The sequence below is a fragment of the Herpailurus yagouaroundi genome, unplaced genomic scaffold, assembly GCF_014898765.1.
Source record: "Herpailurus yagouaroundi ecotype Mexico unplaced genomic scaffold, PumYag 203, whole genome shotgun sequence".
Taxonomy (NCBI): Eukaryota; Metazoa; Chordata; class Mammalia; order Carnivora; family Felidae; genus Herpailurus; species Herpailurus yagouaroundi.
The window spans coordinates 17,876,146-17,893,576 of NW_024412434.1; the positions used below are offsets into that span (position 1 = coordinate 17,876,146).

The 17,431-nt window shown below is 36.6% G+C and overlaps 1 protein-coding gene across 2 annotated transcripts in view; it reads right to left on the reverse strand.

Moving 5' to 3' along the window:
* The window catches only part of STAM (signal transducing adaptor molecule), a 77,462-nt gene that overhangs the window by 46,509 nt on the left and 13,522 nt on the right, over positions 1-17,431 (reverse strand). For both annotated transcript variants that reach the window (XM_040451298.1, XM_040451299.1), the window contains exon 2: positions 11,276-11,360. In XM_040451298.1, the coding sequence (XP_040307232.1) occupies positions 11,276-11,360 (85 nt within the window). The remainder of the gene's footprint in view (positions 1-11,275; positions 11,361-17,431) is intronic.

Here is a 17,431-nt window from a genome sequence, read left to right on the forward strand (position 1 = left end):
CAGATGTTATATTTAATACAGTCCACCATTAAAAAGAGAAAATTCCTATCAAACAGCCAGTTAAAGAAAGACTCCACTTAAACAGTAGCCAAAAGGACAAAATATAAGACACTTCACCAAAAATGTTCAAGACTGTAAGAGGAAAACTTTGCAACACTACTAAAAAATACAAAGATATGCTATGTTCTTGGATAGGAAGATTTAGTATCATAGAGACAATTTATTAATTCAAAACAAAGCCAATTTAAAAAGAAACAGTTTTGTTTTTAAACTAGTCAAGCCAATCCCAAGGTTTATATGGGGACAGCAGGAAGGGGAAGGAGTATTTAGAAAAACCTCAAAGGGGGGGGGGGCAGAAAAGGAAATCTAGCCCTGTCAATTACTGAAATGTAGTCTAAGGCTTTAACAATTGAAATCAGGTGGTAGCAGCACGAATGAAACAAAAGATAAAGTTCTAAAATAGTTGGGGTAATATACACAGTGTATATATATGTAAAGGAGCATAATATATAAAGGCAGTATTTCAAATCAGACAGGAAAAAGATGGATTATACAAAAAAATGGCGCTGGAATTTTAGGTACCCAAACAGAAAAGAATAAAGTTAGAGCCACACCTTATACTACATAAGAGGATATTCCAAATAGATCAAAGATTTAAATGTAAAAAACGAAACCACCAGTACAGAGACTTTGGAAGACAGTTTGGCAGTTTCTTACAAAGCCAATCATAGTCTTCCAAATGATCCAGCAACCATGCTCCTAGGTATTTACCCAACTGAATTTGAAAGCCTGCGTCCACACACAAAACACCTGTACCTGAACATATTTCATACTGGCTTTATTCACAGTTACCAAAAACTGGAAGGAATCATTATTCAGAAATAAAAGGAAGTGAGCTATCAAGCCATGAAAAGACACAGATGAAACTTAAATGCCTTTTGCTAAATAAAAGAAGCCAGTATGAAAAGCTATATATTATATCACCTCAATTATATGACATTTTAGTAAAGGCAGCATTATAAAAGCAGTAAAAAACCCAAACCAAAACAATGGTTGTCAAAGGTTCAGAAAAAGGGAAAAAAGGAATGAACGGGTGGAGCAAAGGACCTTTTCAAGATGGTGAAGCTATTGTGTGATATTGTAATGACAGATACATATCATTAAAGATTTGTCAAAATCTATAAAAGTGTACAGCACAAAATGAGACTTTATGGAAACTGTGGACCTTAGTTAATAATAATGTACCATTACTGATTCACTACTTATAACATATGTCCCACACAATGCAAGATGTTAATAATAAGGGTAGCTTCACGTAAGGGATAGGGTGGGTATACAGAATTCTTTGTTCTGTATGCTCACTTTTTCTGCAAATCTAAAACTGTATTGGGGCTGTCTGACAGCTCAGAGCCTGGAGCCTACTTTAGTTCAGATTCTGTGTCTCCCTTTCTCTCTGCCCCTCCCCTGCTGGTGCTCTTTCTCTCTCCCTTCCTCAAAAAAATAAACATTAAAATTTTTTTAAACTGTATTTAAAAACCAAAGTCTATTAATTACGAAACAAACAAACAAACAAACAATGAAACCACAAAGAAAAAATGAGTTAATTCCAGTAAAGCCTGAGAGAGGGAAAGTCCTATACAATTCATAATTCTACAAACCATAATAACCATATAAAATTAAAATCTTCTAAATGGAAAAACAACAAAGTCAAAAGAACAATGTAACATACATATACACATATATACACATAACTCAAGTTATAGACAAGGTCTGTCCCTAATATATCAAAAACTATAAGAAATGAAAGGATATGTACAGACAGTTCACAGAAAAGGAAACATAAAAAGCTCTTATACATAGAAAAGGACGTTCAACTTTGCAAATGATAAGAGTGAAACCTTCAACTCTATGGAAGACTATCCCATGATGAGCCCACAGTGATGTATATGGAAGGGATGAATTACTATATTGTACATCTGAAATTTATATAACACTGTATGTTAAGTGAAATTTAGTTAAAAAAAAAAAAAAAAGACTATCCCATCTGAAGCCTCTTCACCTTTATGGACAGGGGTCAAAAGAGAGCCCCAACCACTCCTTCCCAGGTCTCAAAGGTTCCATCTGCAAAGGTCTAGAGCAAGTCTTAGGCACTCAACTTTCTCTACTAAACAATTGAGAATTTGAGAACACGTGTCTATTATTCCTATTTCCCAGTGCCTAAAGAGAAGCTCCAGACTATTCTTTTCATCATTAAACAGCTCTGCCTATGCATTACTTTCCACCTTCTGAAACTTCTCCACTCTGTCCTCTAGAATTCACAGTCTGTTGTCAACAAAAGCCCTGCTCCTCAGGCCTTTTGCTCTACAGAAATCTGGCTAGGGACGACACTACTCTTACTATATATGGGCCTTCTTTGCCCCCTTTACTACTTCCAAATCATTCTCCCTCCCTCTTTCCTAAAACAGTCCAGTTTTCATCAGGTCAGACTATCTTCTTAATGCAATTATTTAAAAAACCTCAATTACCCCCTCATCCCTCAATGATTTTAACTCCTGGCTCCCTACTACTCTCTCCAACATCACTCCTGTCTTAATTCTCAGAGATGTTAATTACTACACAGGTGCTGTTCCCAATATCTTGTCTTTTCAACTTCTATCCCACTTTATTATTATTAACTACCATGGTCATAATCCTAGACCATATTATTGCCAATAAATGAAAACCCTCTATAATCTCAATTTCAAGCATTCCAACTAGCACTTCTATTTTTCTAACTCACTCATTCTCTTATATCCAACTCTGTACTCATTTAGGGCAAATCACCTCTTCTCCAGCTACCCTGTACCTTTCAAGTTCTTAAAAAGCACTAAGCTTGCAGGATTCATGTAGATGTTACTCCCTCTGCCTGGGACTTCTTGCTTTCAGCTCTTTGCTTCTTCTCAGCTTTAAAGTCATAACGTAAATGTTACCCCTTCACACTAGAGCTCTCCTAAAAAATCTAAGTAGGTCTCCCCTTTTATTCTCCACTAAAGCACTCTGATCACTATCTCCTTCACTTGTTATCTATTTCTACCTTCCACAAGTAGACTGTCACCACAGCTGGTGACAAAGGCTATATTGCTTTATTTACCACTGCATACTTGAAGCATGATACCTGGCCAGTACTCACTGTTTTGTCAAATAAAAGAAAAAATGACCGATGCCATCAACAACAGTTGGCTACCATTCTTAAAAAAAGCACTTAAAAGACCTTGAAAATTAAGGGTATTGAAAGACATCTGTTTCTCTACCGGACTGAAAATGTGTGAGTCAGAGATTATTTTTTCCTTAAAAATATCAGGAAATATTCTATCAATTCCCAGTTGAAAAACAGAAATAGTCACAGCCCAAGTCAAGATGATACAGACAAAATGAAAAGCATAAAAATTTTAGCAAATTCTTTTCCAAAGGCCCCTATTTGTATTTTTCACAAAATGTCAGTAAAGACTATCATTACCCTTCTAATTCTATAGGAATAAATCAATGATTTACTACCTAAATAGACCCCTTAGCCAAGTAAAGAGAAAATTTGTATCATGTTTTCCACATTCAGTCAACTGTATCTTTGTCTAAAGCCAAGCAAAAACAATTCAGACATAAAATAATAGCGGAAATCAATGTGGATGTCAATTTCTGAACTTTAATTTTAACTTGTTATTGTGGGTAATCAAGACCTACCCTTCACATTTATTTTTCACATGAGAATATAGACAAATCAATTAAAACTAATAGACAAAAGCTATTCATTATGTGAAGACATGTTAAGGAAAACTGCTACCATCATTCAAGTTCTCTTGATTCTGAAATGACTTTTCAGTCCATCATATGACCTCAGTGGCTAGGCATTTTTCAGTACTTACTCATACACTGGAACCGCACACTAAAAATCATGTGAATATCTTAGGAAGTCAGAAAAAACTTTAAAAATGTTCTTTAAGGTTTTAAGTCCAGCATATTCAAACATTTCAGGCTTAAAAAAACCTTCAATAACCTTATATGAAGCAAACAGTAATAACATCTACTAGGTTTCCTGAGATTGATACAATTATTTACAATCGTTAATTAAATAATTTTAGTTAGCAATTACTAAAGTGTGTTAAATATTCTACATATCATTAATCAAAAGTTGATGTTAAAAAAATTTTTTTTTCAACGTTTATTTATTTTTGGGACAGAGAGAGACAGAGCATGAACGGGAGAGGGGCAGAGAGAGAGGGAGACACAGAATCGGAAACAGGCTCCAGGCTCTGAGCCATCAGCCCAGAGCCCGACGCGGGGCTCGAACTCACGGACCGTGAGATCGTGACCTGGTTGAAGTCGGACGCTTAACCGACTGCGCCACCCAGGCGCCCCAAAAATTGATGTTAAAGTAGAAAATGATTTCTAAATTTGTCTATTTAACAAGCAATGCATTACTAACAGACATTAAAAGAAATACATTTCTAAGGCTACCAGGATATGTTAATGAATTAACTAAAAATGTCGAATAGTATATACAATATGCTCATTACATATAAATGGGAAATAAATTCATATTTCAGGAAAGAAACAACAGAAAGATACAAAAGAAACAAAAGTGGTACCTATGGAAGATGGGGAGAAAAACAGGGATGGCCATTAGACTTATCAATGTCATCTTTTTAAGTTTTAATTTTGAGCCAAAATAGATCTATTTTTAAAAGAAAAAAGTACAGGGACACCTGCATGGCTCAGTCGGCTAAGCAACCGACACTGGATTTCAGCTCAGGTCACGATCTCATGGTTCATGGGGTAGAGCCCCGCATCAGGCTCCACGCTGACAGCTTGGAGCCTGCTTGGGATTCTTTCCCTCTCTCTCTGCCCCTCCCCTGCTTGTGTACTCTCTCTCTCTTCCCCTCAAAATAAATAAATAAACTTAAAAAAAAAAAGTATGTATTTTATACAAGCACATGTATTTCCTGAAACCAACACACATAAATACACTCACACATATATACGTATGGTTTAAAGGATAGAACAACAGGACTTTTAAAAGAGAAATCATTACGGAAGATTTTTCAAAACATTGGAAGCTGTGTTTCTGGGTCACAATTCTGACTAAAGATAATTTCACAACGACGGCTCTTTTTCTTCCCCTTAATACTTGAAAATATTTTCCAAACTGCCATAACTTTAAAATAGATGAAAAGTTATCTATTCATCTATTTGAATAGATAGATGCAATCTATTTGAATAGATAGATTTTTTTGGTTAAAAATAAAAGAAGAAGAAGAAAAGGATTTGTGGGGGGTAGGTGGGGGAAGAAAGACTTGATATAAATTATTTTATTTGTGCACTAAATAATTCTACAATATACTGATGGTTATAAATCATTTTGATAAAAATATCAAAGCTTACAGAAAAAAAAACTTTCCCTAAAGTTCCCTGCACAAATCCCCAAATCCACCCTCTTAAATAGATCTGTATATTTTATAAAATTAGATTAACACCAAATGGCAATGCTTTCTTAAAAAATCCAGACTGTTGCCTAGTACACAAAAAAGCTTATGAAATGCATTCCAATCCATAACTACCCTCTACTTCAACCTACCCTACCTAAATTTGTCTCAGGAAATGTCACATCACATGGGTGTAGTTTCAGGAATGCCCCTCTCACACCAATCTTCTGTAAAGCGCAACCAGGTATCCAGAATACCTCACTGACAACCCACAGTAATGTCCAATATTCTTATGCTACCATCAGCAATCATAACTAAACATATGATTAAACTAAAGTAAACGTAAACCAGATCTCAAGTTCTTCATATACACTAACTACAAAATGATTTCAGAGATTAAAAACAAATTTTAAGTGGTTACCAGATGCTTGGGGGAGAGGGATATGAGGAGTTTTCTAGTAAACAGTTTCAGCTGTTTACTGACAAAGAGTACTGGAGATGGATAGTGACGCTGACCCCATAACAATGTGAATGTACTGAATGTCACAAAACATGCCACAAAACAGTTAAACTTATAAATTTTATGGTACACTGTATGTACTTTACCACACACAATAAAAGCAGACAAGCAAACAAAAGAAGTATGAACACCACCGTAAGTATCCCATAGTTTACTACTCACCTGAGAAGAACTTGAATAATTTTCTACTACTAAGTCGATCTGAGACTATCTAACACAATTTGTAACAATTCTTCTTAGGCAATTCTTCTTAGGTACAACACAATTTCAGGGGCCCACAAAAATGTTTTATTTTAAAAGAAAAGGAAAAAAATGAACTTCTGAGGCAAAGAAAATGTTTGGATATGTAATAATATATTGTCTTGATAACAACACAGTCATAAAATAGTTTTATTAATTTTCATGGAGAAATGGACCCATGAAGGCAAAAGTGCCCAGGGCCTGTGAAAAGTCCTAATAGGTGGCCCTAATGGTTACCACTTCCTATTATGAAATTACCAAGTTACAACAAAAAGTGAAATACACCTGGATAAATATAAAACATTATTCTTAAAGAGAAATCACACATGAACAAATATTAAGAGTTTGAAATTTTTTTTAAAGCTCAAGAATATCAGAATAGCATCTCAATTACTATTTAATCCTTTTCAAACAATTCTTTATTAATGAGAGCTGTGAAGACATATTACATTCATATAAATAAACAAATGCTTGGAAATTAACTTAATGAGGATTTAAAGGAATCAGAAAGGAATAAATGTTAAGGGAGGAAATACAAGTGGAAGGAAAAGAGAGAAGAGGAAAGGAGAAAAGACTACTTGAAAGGACAAACAGAACTAGGGACGCCTGGGTGGCTCAGTTGGTTGACTGAGTTGGTCTCAGTTGGTGACTCAGTTGTCTGACTCCGGCTCAGGTCACAATCTCAAGGTTCATGGTTTTGAGCCCTGCGTTGGGCTCTGTGCTGACAGCTCGGAGTCAGGAGCCTGCTTCCAATTCTGTGTCTCCCTTGCTCTCTCTGCCCCTCCCCAACTTGTGCTCTGTCTCTCTCTCAAAAATAAACAAAAAAATAAAAAGCACAAACAGAGCTACACTTCATTGTTTAAATTAGCAAAGTTGAAAATACTCCCTAAGTAAATTCATAAAAATTGCACAATGTCAATTAAAATGCCCAAAAGAGGAACATGTGGCTGGCTCAGTCAGTTAAGCATATCTTGATTGTGGCTCAGGTCATGATCTCTTTGTGGGATCGAGCCCCACGTCAGGCATTGTGCTGACAGCACAGAGCCTGCTTGGGATTCTGTCTCCCTCTCTCTCTCTGCTCCTCTCCCACTAGCTCTAGTACTCTCTCTCTCTCAAAATACGTAAACACTTTTTTTAAATGCCCAAAAGATAGCTGAAATATTCAGGAATATAATGACAGCTATCTAAAATAAATACGAAAAAAAAATGAGCATGTGTCTAAACTATTGATATTATATTTAAAAAACAAATGGAACACAGCTTTTAAAGTTACAAACTAAGACCTTTTTTGAATTCTATGAATTATTTTTATATATTTATTTTTTAACATAATTTATTGTCAAATTGGTTTCCACACAACACCCAGTGCTCATCCCAACAGGTGCCCTTCTCAATGCCCATCACCCACTTTCCCCTCTCCCCCACCCCCCATCAACCCTTATTCTCAGTGTTTACAAGTGTCTTATTATTTGCCTCCCTCCCTCTCTGTAACTTTTTTTCCCCTTCCCCTCCCCCATGGTCTTCTGTTAACTTTCTCTAGATCCACATATGAATGAAAACATATGGTATCTGTTCTTCTCTGACTGACTTACTTCACTTAGCATAATACCTTCCAGTTCCATCCACATTGCTGCAAATGGCCAGATTTCATTCTTTCTCCTTGCCAAGTAGTATTCCATTGTGTAAACAAACCACAATTTCTTTATCCATTCATCAGTTGATGGACATTTAGGCTCTTTCCATAATTTGGCTCTTGTTGAGAGTGCTGCTATAAACATTGGGGTACAAGTGCCCCTATGCATCAACACTCCTGAATCCCTTGGGTAAATTCCTAGCAGTGCTATTTCTGGGTCAGAGGGTAGATCTATTTTTAATTTTTTGAGGAATCTCCATGCTGTTTTCCAGAGAGGCTGCACCAGTTTGCATTCCCACCAGCAGTGCAAGAGGGTTGCCATTAAATTAAGACACATTAAATATATAAGGACAACATAGATGGACCTTGAGGGCATTATCCTAAGTGAAATAAGTCAGAGAAAGACAAATACTATATGATCTCACCGATATGTGACAGCTAATAAAACTGAACTCACAGCAATAGAGAACAGGTTCATGGTTTCCAGAGGTGGGGAATGGGGGTGAGGTGAAGTAGGTGAAGGTGGTCAAAAGGTACAAAGTTCTAGTTACAAGTAAGTTCTGAGGATGTAATTACAGCATGGAGAGTAGTTACAATACTTTATTGCAATTTTAAAGTTGCAAAGGGAGTAGACTTAAAAGTTCTCACTACAAGAAAAAAATAGGGGATGGGGCGCCTGGGTGGCACAGTCGGTTAAGCGTCCGACTTCAGCCAGGTCACGATCTCGCGGTCCGGGAGTTCGAGCCCCGCGTCAGGCTCTGGGCTGATGTCTCAGAGCCTGGAGCCTGTTTCCGATTCTGTGTCTCCCTCTCTCTCTGCCCCTCCCCCGTTCATGCTCTGTCTCTCTCTGTCCCAAAAATAAATAAACTTTGAAAAAAAAAATTAAAAAAAAAAAAAAAGAAAAAAATAGGGGAAAGAATAACAAATAAACGTTACTAGGAAAATAATGTTAACATGAAGAAAAACAAACTGATCTCTTCAGCTTCATTGTACATTACACAGAATTTCAGATAGATTATAAATTATTTAACTGGAAAAATATGAAATATTTCTAGTAATGACAGGGAGTTTAATCTTTGCATTTCAAGCAACTAACCCATTATAAAAGGTGACTACAAAATGGAATATCAAATTTATCTTTATCAACATAAAAAGAAAACTGACAGAATGAAGAGAAGAGGGACTTAGTAACTGAAATGCCAGATAAAACTTGTATCTCCAAAATATACAGGGATGCAGCTAGGTTGATAACTAGTGTTTAAGGGACAAACTGTCAGAAAACTGGAACTTGAATCAAAAAGAGGTAAAGTTGCACCCAGTTAACCACATGCCAGGTACGACTATAAACATTTTACACATGTTAACCAATCTCACACTGACAATTTGCCCCCTACACAGAAGATGCTATTTTTAATCCTCCATAGCAAACAAGGAAAGTGGTCAGAGCTCAGATGTGAACCCAGGCAGTGTCACTCCAAAGTCCATGCTCTCAACCACTCAGCTAGCTGCTTCTTTCCTCTGCACAACAAAAATTCACGGACCTGTCTACTCTACAAATCTAAGCCTACCAGATAGATATAAGTTACTACAACACAAACAAAACAAAAATAAGAGTGATTTTGATAGAGTGTTTTGAGGATTCACAGGACCGTGATATGATCTGCAGCAAAGGGGATAAAGAAAGCTTCTAGGAGAAATGGTATCTACATTGGGCCTGCAAGGATATGAGACACAGAGACAGAAAATGGGAGAATAAAATATTTCACACTAAAGGAATAGAATGACCAAAAGCATTAAACTAAGGTAGAAAAGCACTGGCAACTGAAAAGCTTGAGTTGAAAAAAATGGTACTCAGGGGAAAAATAAATGGAAAATAAGAGAGTCAGATGCCTAGAGGGAGGTCAGACTTAACTGAGTGCAGAAGGGAGGGGAGTAACATGGGAGGAGTTGTTATATGGTAACGAGATATAAGAAGCGGACAGAAAAAAATGGAAATAGAAAGAAACATCAGAAGGTTAATTCACTAGTCCAGGCACGGTAGCGAATGTCTCACGTAAAATGGGACCAACAGAAATAGAGAAAAAGGAATAGATCCGTAGCAAACAGTAGCTACTCCAATTCCAATTAAATTAAAGAACTAACAGGGTCAGGACTCAGGTCAGAAAAGGACTCAGCATGCTAATATGTAACAACAACAAAGGGGATATGGATGAGGCCACATGTGGAGGCCATGCTTTGGGGAACTTGGCTATTCTGGGGACAAGGGCTGCATGTTATGGGCCAAAAAGGGCTTGACTGAAGGGGTAGAAAGACCTTGAGGACAAACTGCCCCTGCCTGGTTTGGCTATGCTCAAGAAGTTAACTGAGGAAACTTCAAAATATCAACACTTTTGAGAGACACTATGGAGGCAGACTGACAGAATTTCTCAACAATATTAACGTGGAGGTGACTCTGAGGTTTTAAGAACAAATGAAATAATCTTGTCATTAACAGAGACAGGGAACAAACGAGGGGAAAAAAGGTTTAAAGCAAAAAGAGACATGACTTCAGGTTTCTACATGTTGAGATGAAAGCTTATACAGTATCATGTCCAGAAACAATGATGTGTCCTCAAGACTAGTGCTGGAGTGAGAAAAATCACAACTGAAAATACAGATGTCACCCATATAAAGATATAAATAAGTTGTTAAGATTTAAAACAAAAAAGTACTAGAAAAGAAAAAAGTATTAGGGAAAAAAATGGATCAAAGAAAGTTTAAGGAAGCATATATTTAGAAGGGAAGGAAGGAGAGCCAAAGAAAGCATCATCAGAGGGTTAAGATTAGCACCACAAGAATCAAGTATAATACAGCAATGCTCTCTTACATTTTTCACAACCAAGTACATAAACAAGACAGTATTTTTGTGGCACAAAGGGGTAAATGAGGCTACTAATAACCTGACATTATTAGCCCAGGAATTAAGGAAACTATTAATCTGTATACCAGTTGTTAATCCATTTGCTGTATTGAAAGCTCTGTATTAGGCTTTATGCCAAAAAGTTTAGGATTATACTGTCCTAAAACTCTCTTTCATAGCCACTCTTTTCAATTAGGTGCAATGTTGCAGATATGACAAAGAAGAAAAGAACTAAAAAATAACCATGAAACTTGATAGCTGAGAAATCACTAATGGTTTTAAAAATCAGTGGGAAAAGCTAGACTTCAGGAAGCAACTATGGACAAGGGTAATTAAAATAGCAACATTGTTACCAGTCATGTTACCCTAAATGGTCATAAAGAGTAACTTAAATGGGATGATTCCTCAAATCTTGCCAGCCAAAAATTCTCAAACTAATTTGTAATATGCTTTACCTTGTGGCTCTCATTTTATTCACGTTAATAAAGAGAATAAATAAAGCTCCTTTGAAACTCTGCAACACTTACCCAGTGCGAGACTGACCGACTTTGTCACAAATATCCAAAATGAGGCCCCAATCCTCAGCAGTATTCATCTCACTGGTTGCTTTCTCTGTGTATTATGGGAAGAAAGCATAGACATATCATTTTAAAAAATCTTTAAGAGGTAAATGATCACAAATTACTAAACTGTGATAAAATCAAGTATCAGCAACAACTAGGAATGGCTGCCAGGAGTGTGTTCAATGAAATGTTCAAGTCCATCTTTAAAAGGGGGTAGGAGCACCTCTACTGTCTATTACAACCATTTTCCCGATAAACACTTCAGTTGCTTGTTACTTAATATAATAAATAGGCCACTGATACTTATTTATAAAAAAACTACATACAGGTCTACCCTTTTCCACACACAGAAAGACTAAAATAAGAAATACTTTCATTATCAAATAATTCTTAGCTTTACTTGCTAGTGAAGAAACATGACAAATCTCTACCAAAATGTTTCAGGTAATTAAATTATATGATTTTGTTGATTTTCGTGTCTGACATGGGGGAGGGGGGAAAAATGAACAAAAGAAAACAAAGCTTTAACTGAGTATTTTCCATTAAATAAAAACTTGACAAACTAAATTAAAAACATCAACAGAGGTACCCCATACATTGAGTCCATCATCTCACTAAGCTCCCTCCCTTAATTACAGCAAAAGGATTTTTGAAGCAAACACACAATGACAAGAAAAACATGAGCAACAATTCCTCAAAAACTATATAACAATATAAGCATGTGGCACCTACTTAGAAGACCCAAAAAAGGTGCGTCATATACTGGCAGTAACAAAAGAGCTTAAGAACCAGCCTGTTTTCCACCACCGAATTCTCAGAAAAGTCATGTCCTAGTAGCAGAAGGTAATGGCTACAGCTGACAGTGGAGAAGAAAGGACTTAGGGAGAAAGGGTTAATGCTCTGGGAAATGTAGGTAGGTACCTACTTTGCCTTCCTTATTCGAAAGCTCTTGCAACCACTTCTCTCCGACCCACCTGAGTAAATGAATGATTTGCTTTCTGAAGATAAAGAAAGGTTTCCTTGATAAAGAGACATCAAGCACAGTTGACACATAAGCACCAAAAATAAGGAATTACTTCTAGTTTCCAGTACAGCATTTAAGGAACTTGGAAGTTACCACTCCAGCCAACCAAGTAAAAATCTATTAAATAAAGTGAAAACAACTCTTCTTAGATCCCTCAGAAGTGGGATCACAGGACAAATGCTGTCCCGAAAATCAGAGACACACAGATAGATGGATACATAGAAAAACAACAGAGCAGAAACCCGTGAGCAGAAACATCACCAGAAACCAGTACCAGAGATCTAAATTTTAACAGCCAAATTGCTGGAAGCTAAATGTGCACAATTCTGAGTTAAAATCCAAAGGGGCCCAGACACAAGAGAGTTACTGCATTTTTGCAAATTTTACTTCCATAAGCTCTCCCAGGATCTCAAGGTGAACACCAGAGAAAATTTTCTATTTTTCAGCAGAGGAAGGGAGAAGACGATAACCACTGTGAGATACACCAGAGCATTCTCTTCTTAACAAGGCCTACCTGTTACTTATTTTAACTAGCACCTAACCAACTAGTGTTTTACCAGAGATTAACCCACCTAGGGTAAAGGAAATTCCCAACTCCAGTCTGCTCCAGCCTTCATGTTTGTAAGGGGATTACCCAATTGCAGCCCATCTGGCAATCCTTTCCCACCTAAGAGGGAGGAAAAAGCTGAGCATGGGAGAAATTCACACCTCAGGGGCAAAGGCTCATTTTATTTTTTTCAACGTTTTTTTTAATTTATTTATGGGACAGACAGAGACAGAGCATGAACGGGGGAGAGGCAGAGAGAGAGGGAGACACAGAATCGGAAACAGGCTCCAGGCTCCGAGCCATCAGCCCAGAGCCTGACGCGGGGCTCGAACTCACGGACCGTGAGATCGTGACCTGGCTGAAGTCGGACGCTTAACCGACTGCGCCACCCAGGCGCCCCGCAAAGGCTCATTTTAAAAGACTACCTACCCACCAGACTACAGAACACTTCTTCTTACCTAACATCTTACCATTACAACTGGTCTAGCTTTCAGCAAGCCACCGTATAAAACAAAAATCACAGTTTGAAGAGTAAATATTAGAACCAGATTCACACATGACAGGAAATGTTGGAATTATCAGAAAAGGAATTTTAAAAGCTCTGATTAATATGCTAAGAGCTCTAAAGGAAAAAGGAGACAATATGCAAGAACATATTGTAAGCAAAGAAATGGGAAAAAAGCAAAAAAAAAAAAAGGAAATTCTAAGAAAGAATCAAAAAGAAATACTAGAGACCAAAAACAGTCTAATAGAAATGAATGCCTGTGATGGAACTCATCAGCAGACTTGGACATGGCTGAAGAATGAATCTCTGGACTTGCACATATGTCAAGAAGAACTTCCAAAACTGAAAAGCAAGAGAAAAAAAAAAGATGACTGGAAAAAAAAAAAAAACAAACAAAAACCTGCAACATCATCCAAGAACTGTAGGAAACTACAAAAAGTCAAATGTAGACATAATTGAAACAGCAGAGAGGAGGGGTGCCTGGTGGCTCAGTTGATTAGACGTCCAACTTGGGCTCAGGTCATGATCTCAAGGTTTGTGAGTTTGAGCCCCATGTCAGCCCCCACCCCAAAATAAACATTAGAAATAAAGAAATAGCAGAGAGGAAAGAAACAGAATACTTGAAGCAAAAACAACTCAACATTTCCCCAAACCGATGTCAGACATCAAACCACAGGTCCAGGAAGCTCCAAGAACACCAAGCACAATAAATATCAAAAAACTACACCTAGTTATATCATTTTCAAGCTGCAAAAAATCAATGATAAAGAAAAAAACATAAAAAGAAATCAGCAGAAAAAAATACCTTGTCTAAACAGGAGTGAACATAAGAATTACATCTGACATCTCAGAAACCCTGCAAACAAGGAGGAAATGGAGTGAAATAGTTGGCAATGAGAGAAAATAACCATCAACCTATTATGTACCCTGTGAAATTATTCTACAAGAGGAAAGCAGAAATAAAGACTTTCTCAAAGAATCATTAAAGAAATTTGTTGCCAATAAACTCACCTTGCAAAAAAAATGTTTAAAAAAAGAGCTCTTCAGAGAGAAGAAAATGATATAGGATAGGGTGTATGTGTGTTTCCATAAAAGTGAAATAAATGACAGCAAGGATATCAGGAAAAGGAGAGAGGAACTATGAATATTTCATTATTCGTTTCACTTGCCTGCACTACCAGTGAAGTGGTATGTTATTTGAAAGAGCAACCACTAAAAATAGCAAAAATAGAAGTTAATTAATAAGCTACAAAAGTGAGAAGACTGAATCATATGAAATGTTGCCTTAAAGTCACAAAAGGCAAAAAAAAAAAAAAAGTGGAAGAAAAAATAGGAAAAAATAACAAGGGCTACAACTAGAAAACTGTAACAGATAGGTAGATATTAATCCAACAATACCACATTAATGGTCTAAATGTTAATGGTCTAAATACAAATATTATCAAAGTGATAAAAAAAACAAGATGCAATATATTTTGTCCTCTGGAAGCCCACCTTAAATACAAAGACGGAGAAAGAGATACTATGCTAACATCAATTAAAAGAAAGTGGGAGTAGCTACATTAATTTTAGACAGAGCAGATTTGGGAGCAAGTAAAGTTACCAGGGATAGAGGCATTACATAAGGTAAAGGGTTTAATTCTCCAAAAAAGACCTAACATCCTTACTATGTACATGCCTAATTACAGAATGTTAAAATAACAATGTCAAAAAGTAACAGAACTGCAAAGGTAAATAAATGAAGTCACTAATATAATTGGAGATTTCAACAGCCCTCTATAAAAAAAATGGACAAATCCAACAGGCAGAAAATCAGTAAGGACAAAGTTGAATTCAACAATACCATCAGACAATTGAACATAATTGGCATCTACAGACTATCCAACAACAGCAGAATGCACATTCTTCTCAAGCTTACATGAAATATTCACCAAAATACACTGCATGGCCATAAAACACACGATAATAAATGTTAAAAGATTAGATATGTTACAATGTCTGCTCAAGGACCACAATGGAATTAAATGAAAAATTATTAACAAAAAACTAGCTAGAAAATCACAAAATATATGGAGATTAAATAACATGCTTCGAAGTAATACACAGTCAAGGAAGAAATCTCAAGAGAATTTTAAAATATTTTCACCTAAATGAAAATGAAAGTACGACATACCAAATTCGTATGATACAGTTGAAATCTATGCATACTGGAAAAGTTTACAGCTTTGAATGCATACATTAGGAAAAAAATCTAAAATCACTAACATAAGCTTCCACTTTAGAAAACCAGAAGAGCAAATTAAATCCAAAGTAAGCAGAAGAAAAGAATTAGAGCAGAAATCAATGAAACTGAAAAAAGAAAATAGAGAAAACTCAATACAACCAAAAGCTGGTTCTTTGAAAAGATCGATAAAATTGATAGTTGAAAAAGAAAAAAATAAAGAGAAGATACAAATAACTAATATCAGAAATGAAGATGTTACTACAGATCTCGCAAACATTAAAGTAATATGAACATTACTATGGCTCAATAATATTGAGAGGATCATGGGAACCTCCAATTTATAGCCAATCAGTAAGAAGCACAGGTCATATCCTAGACTTTGATTGGCATCTGAAGTGGAGAGTGAGGACAGTCTTGTGGGACCGAGCCCTTAACCTGTGGGATCTGACATTATTTCCAGGCAGGGGCAGGAGGGATATAGGAAATTTCTTGACCTTCTGCTGAATTTTTCTGTGAATCTAAAACCACTCTAAAAAATAAAGTCCATTTTTAAAAAATTAATAAATAGATGAATTAAGCAACTGCATGAATGCTGATACTTGCTGTGAAAAAAGGAGTTTAACACAGAAGCCTTCCTGACTGGTATCCTTTAAAGGGATTGCTTACAAGCATTGTCTGTGTACAGGAACTTGGGTTTAGGGAAAGTTCCCACCATTCACAGAACTGAGAAGACTGACTCCTTATGTCTAAACTGGTTGTACAAACGTACAAACACTATGGTTTTTGCTGAATACCTGCTTTCTTTGTGGGAGTTTGGGTTACGTGCCAAGTAGAGTATGCCTACAAGATCAGCTCCCAATAAAAGCCCAAGCACTTGAGTCTCTAATGAACGTCCCTGGATGCAACATTTCATACATGTTGTCACAACTCACTGCTGGGGCAATTAACTATATCTTATGCAGAGGACCCAAGGAAGCTTGTGTCTGGTTTTCCCGGACTTCATTCATGTGCCCTTTCCCTCTGCTGACTGAACTTTGGGTCCTTTCACTGTAATAAATCGTAGCTGTTCTATGTTGAGTCCTATGAGTCCTGGTGAATTCTAGACCTGGGGGGCTGGGAGTGGGTGGTCTTGAATCCTACCCCCGCCCTGCATCAAATATTTGCCCTCTGAGAAATTATTCTTTTCTACCCCCTCACCTTCATTTGTACCTTCACCTTACAGGACTGCTCTCTGGGGATTCCAGGTCAGCCCAACAGGAAACACCTAAACACACTCCAGATCATGATATGAAGGGGTAAAGGGAAGTTCCACAGTAAATGGCATACCACAGCAACCTATAATGAAGTTCAGTTTATAAGGCCTAACCACATGATTACGGCTTCTGAAGTGTTTTCTATTTCTCTGGTATTAACCATGGGCAAACAACCAAGGATTATCACGTATCTGAGAGAATCTTCTAACATAGAAGATACAAGAAAAGACAAAACAAATACAGAAAACAAAAACAAAAAAAAAAAGAAAGAAAAAAGAAAAAGAGAGAAAAACAGAATAAGGCAAGTTAGAATAAACAAGAGCCTATGTAGGAGGGAAAAAATTTCAAAAGAAATCTGAAACAAAATCTGTACAGAAGTAGACATAATCTGTCTTGACGGGAGCACTCTAATTTAAGAACAGATAGTTTAAAAGACAGCATCATCATGATCCCAACTAACATTTTCATTTTTTTTAACCTAAGATGGGTTAGGAGTGAGAGGCCTGATCCACACCAAGATTCTTACCTGCAAAGGTTGGTCTTGGTGATGACAGTGAAATTCCTGCT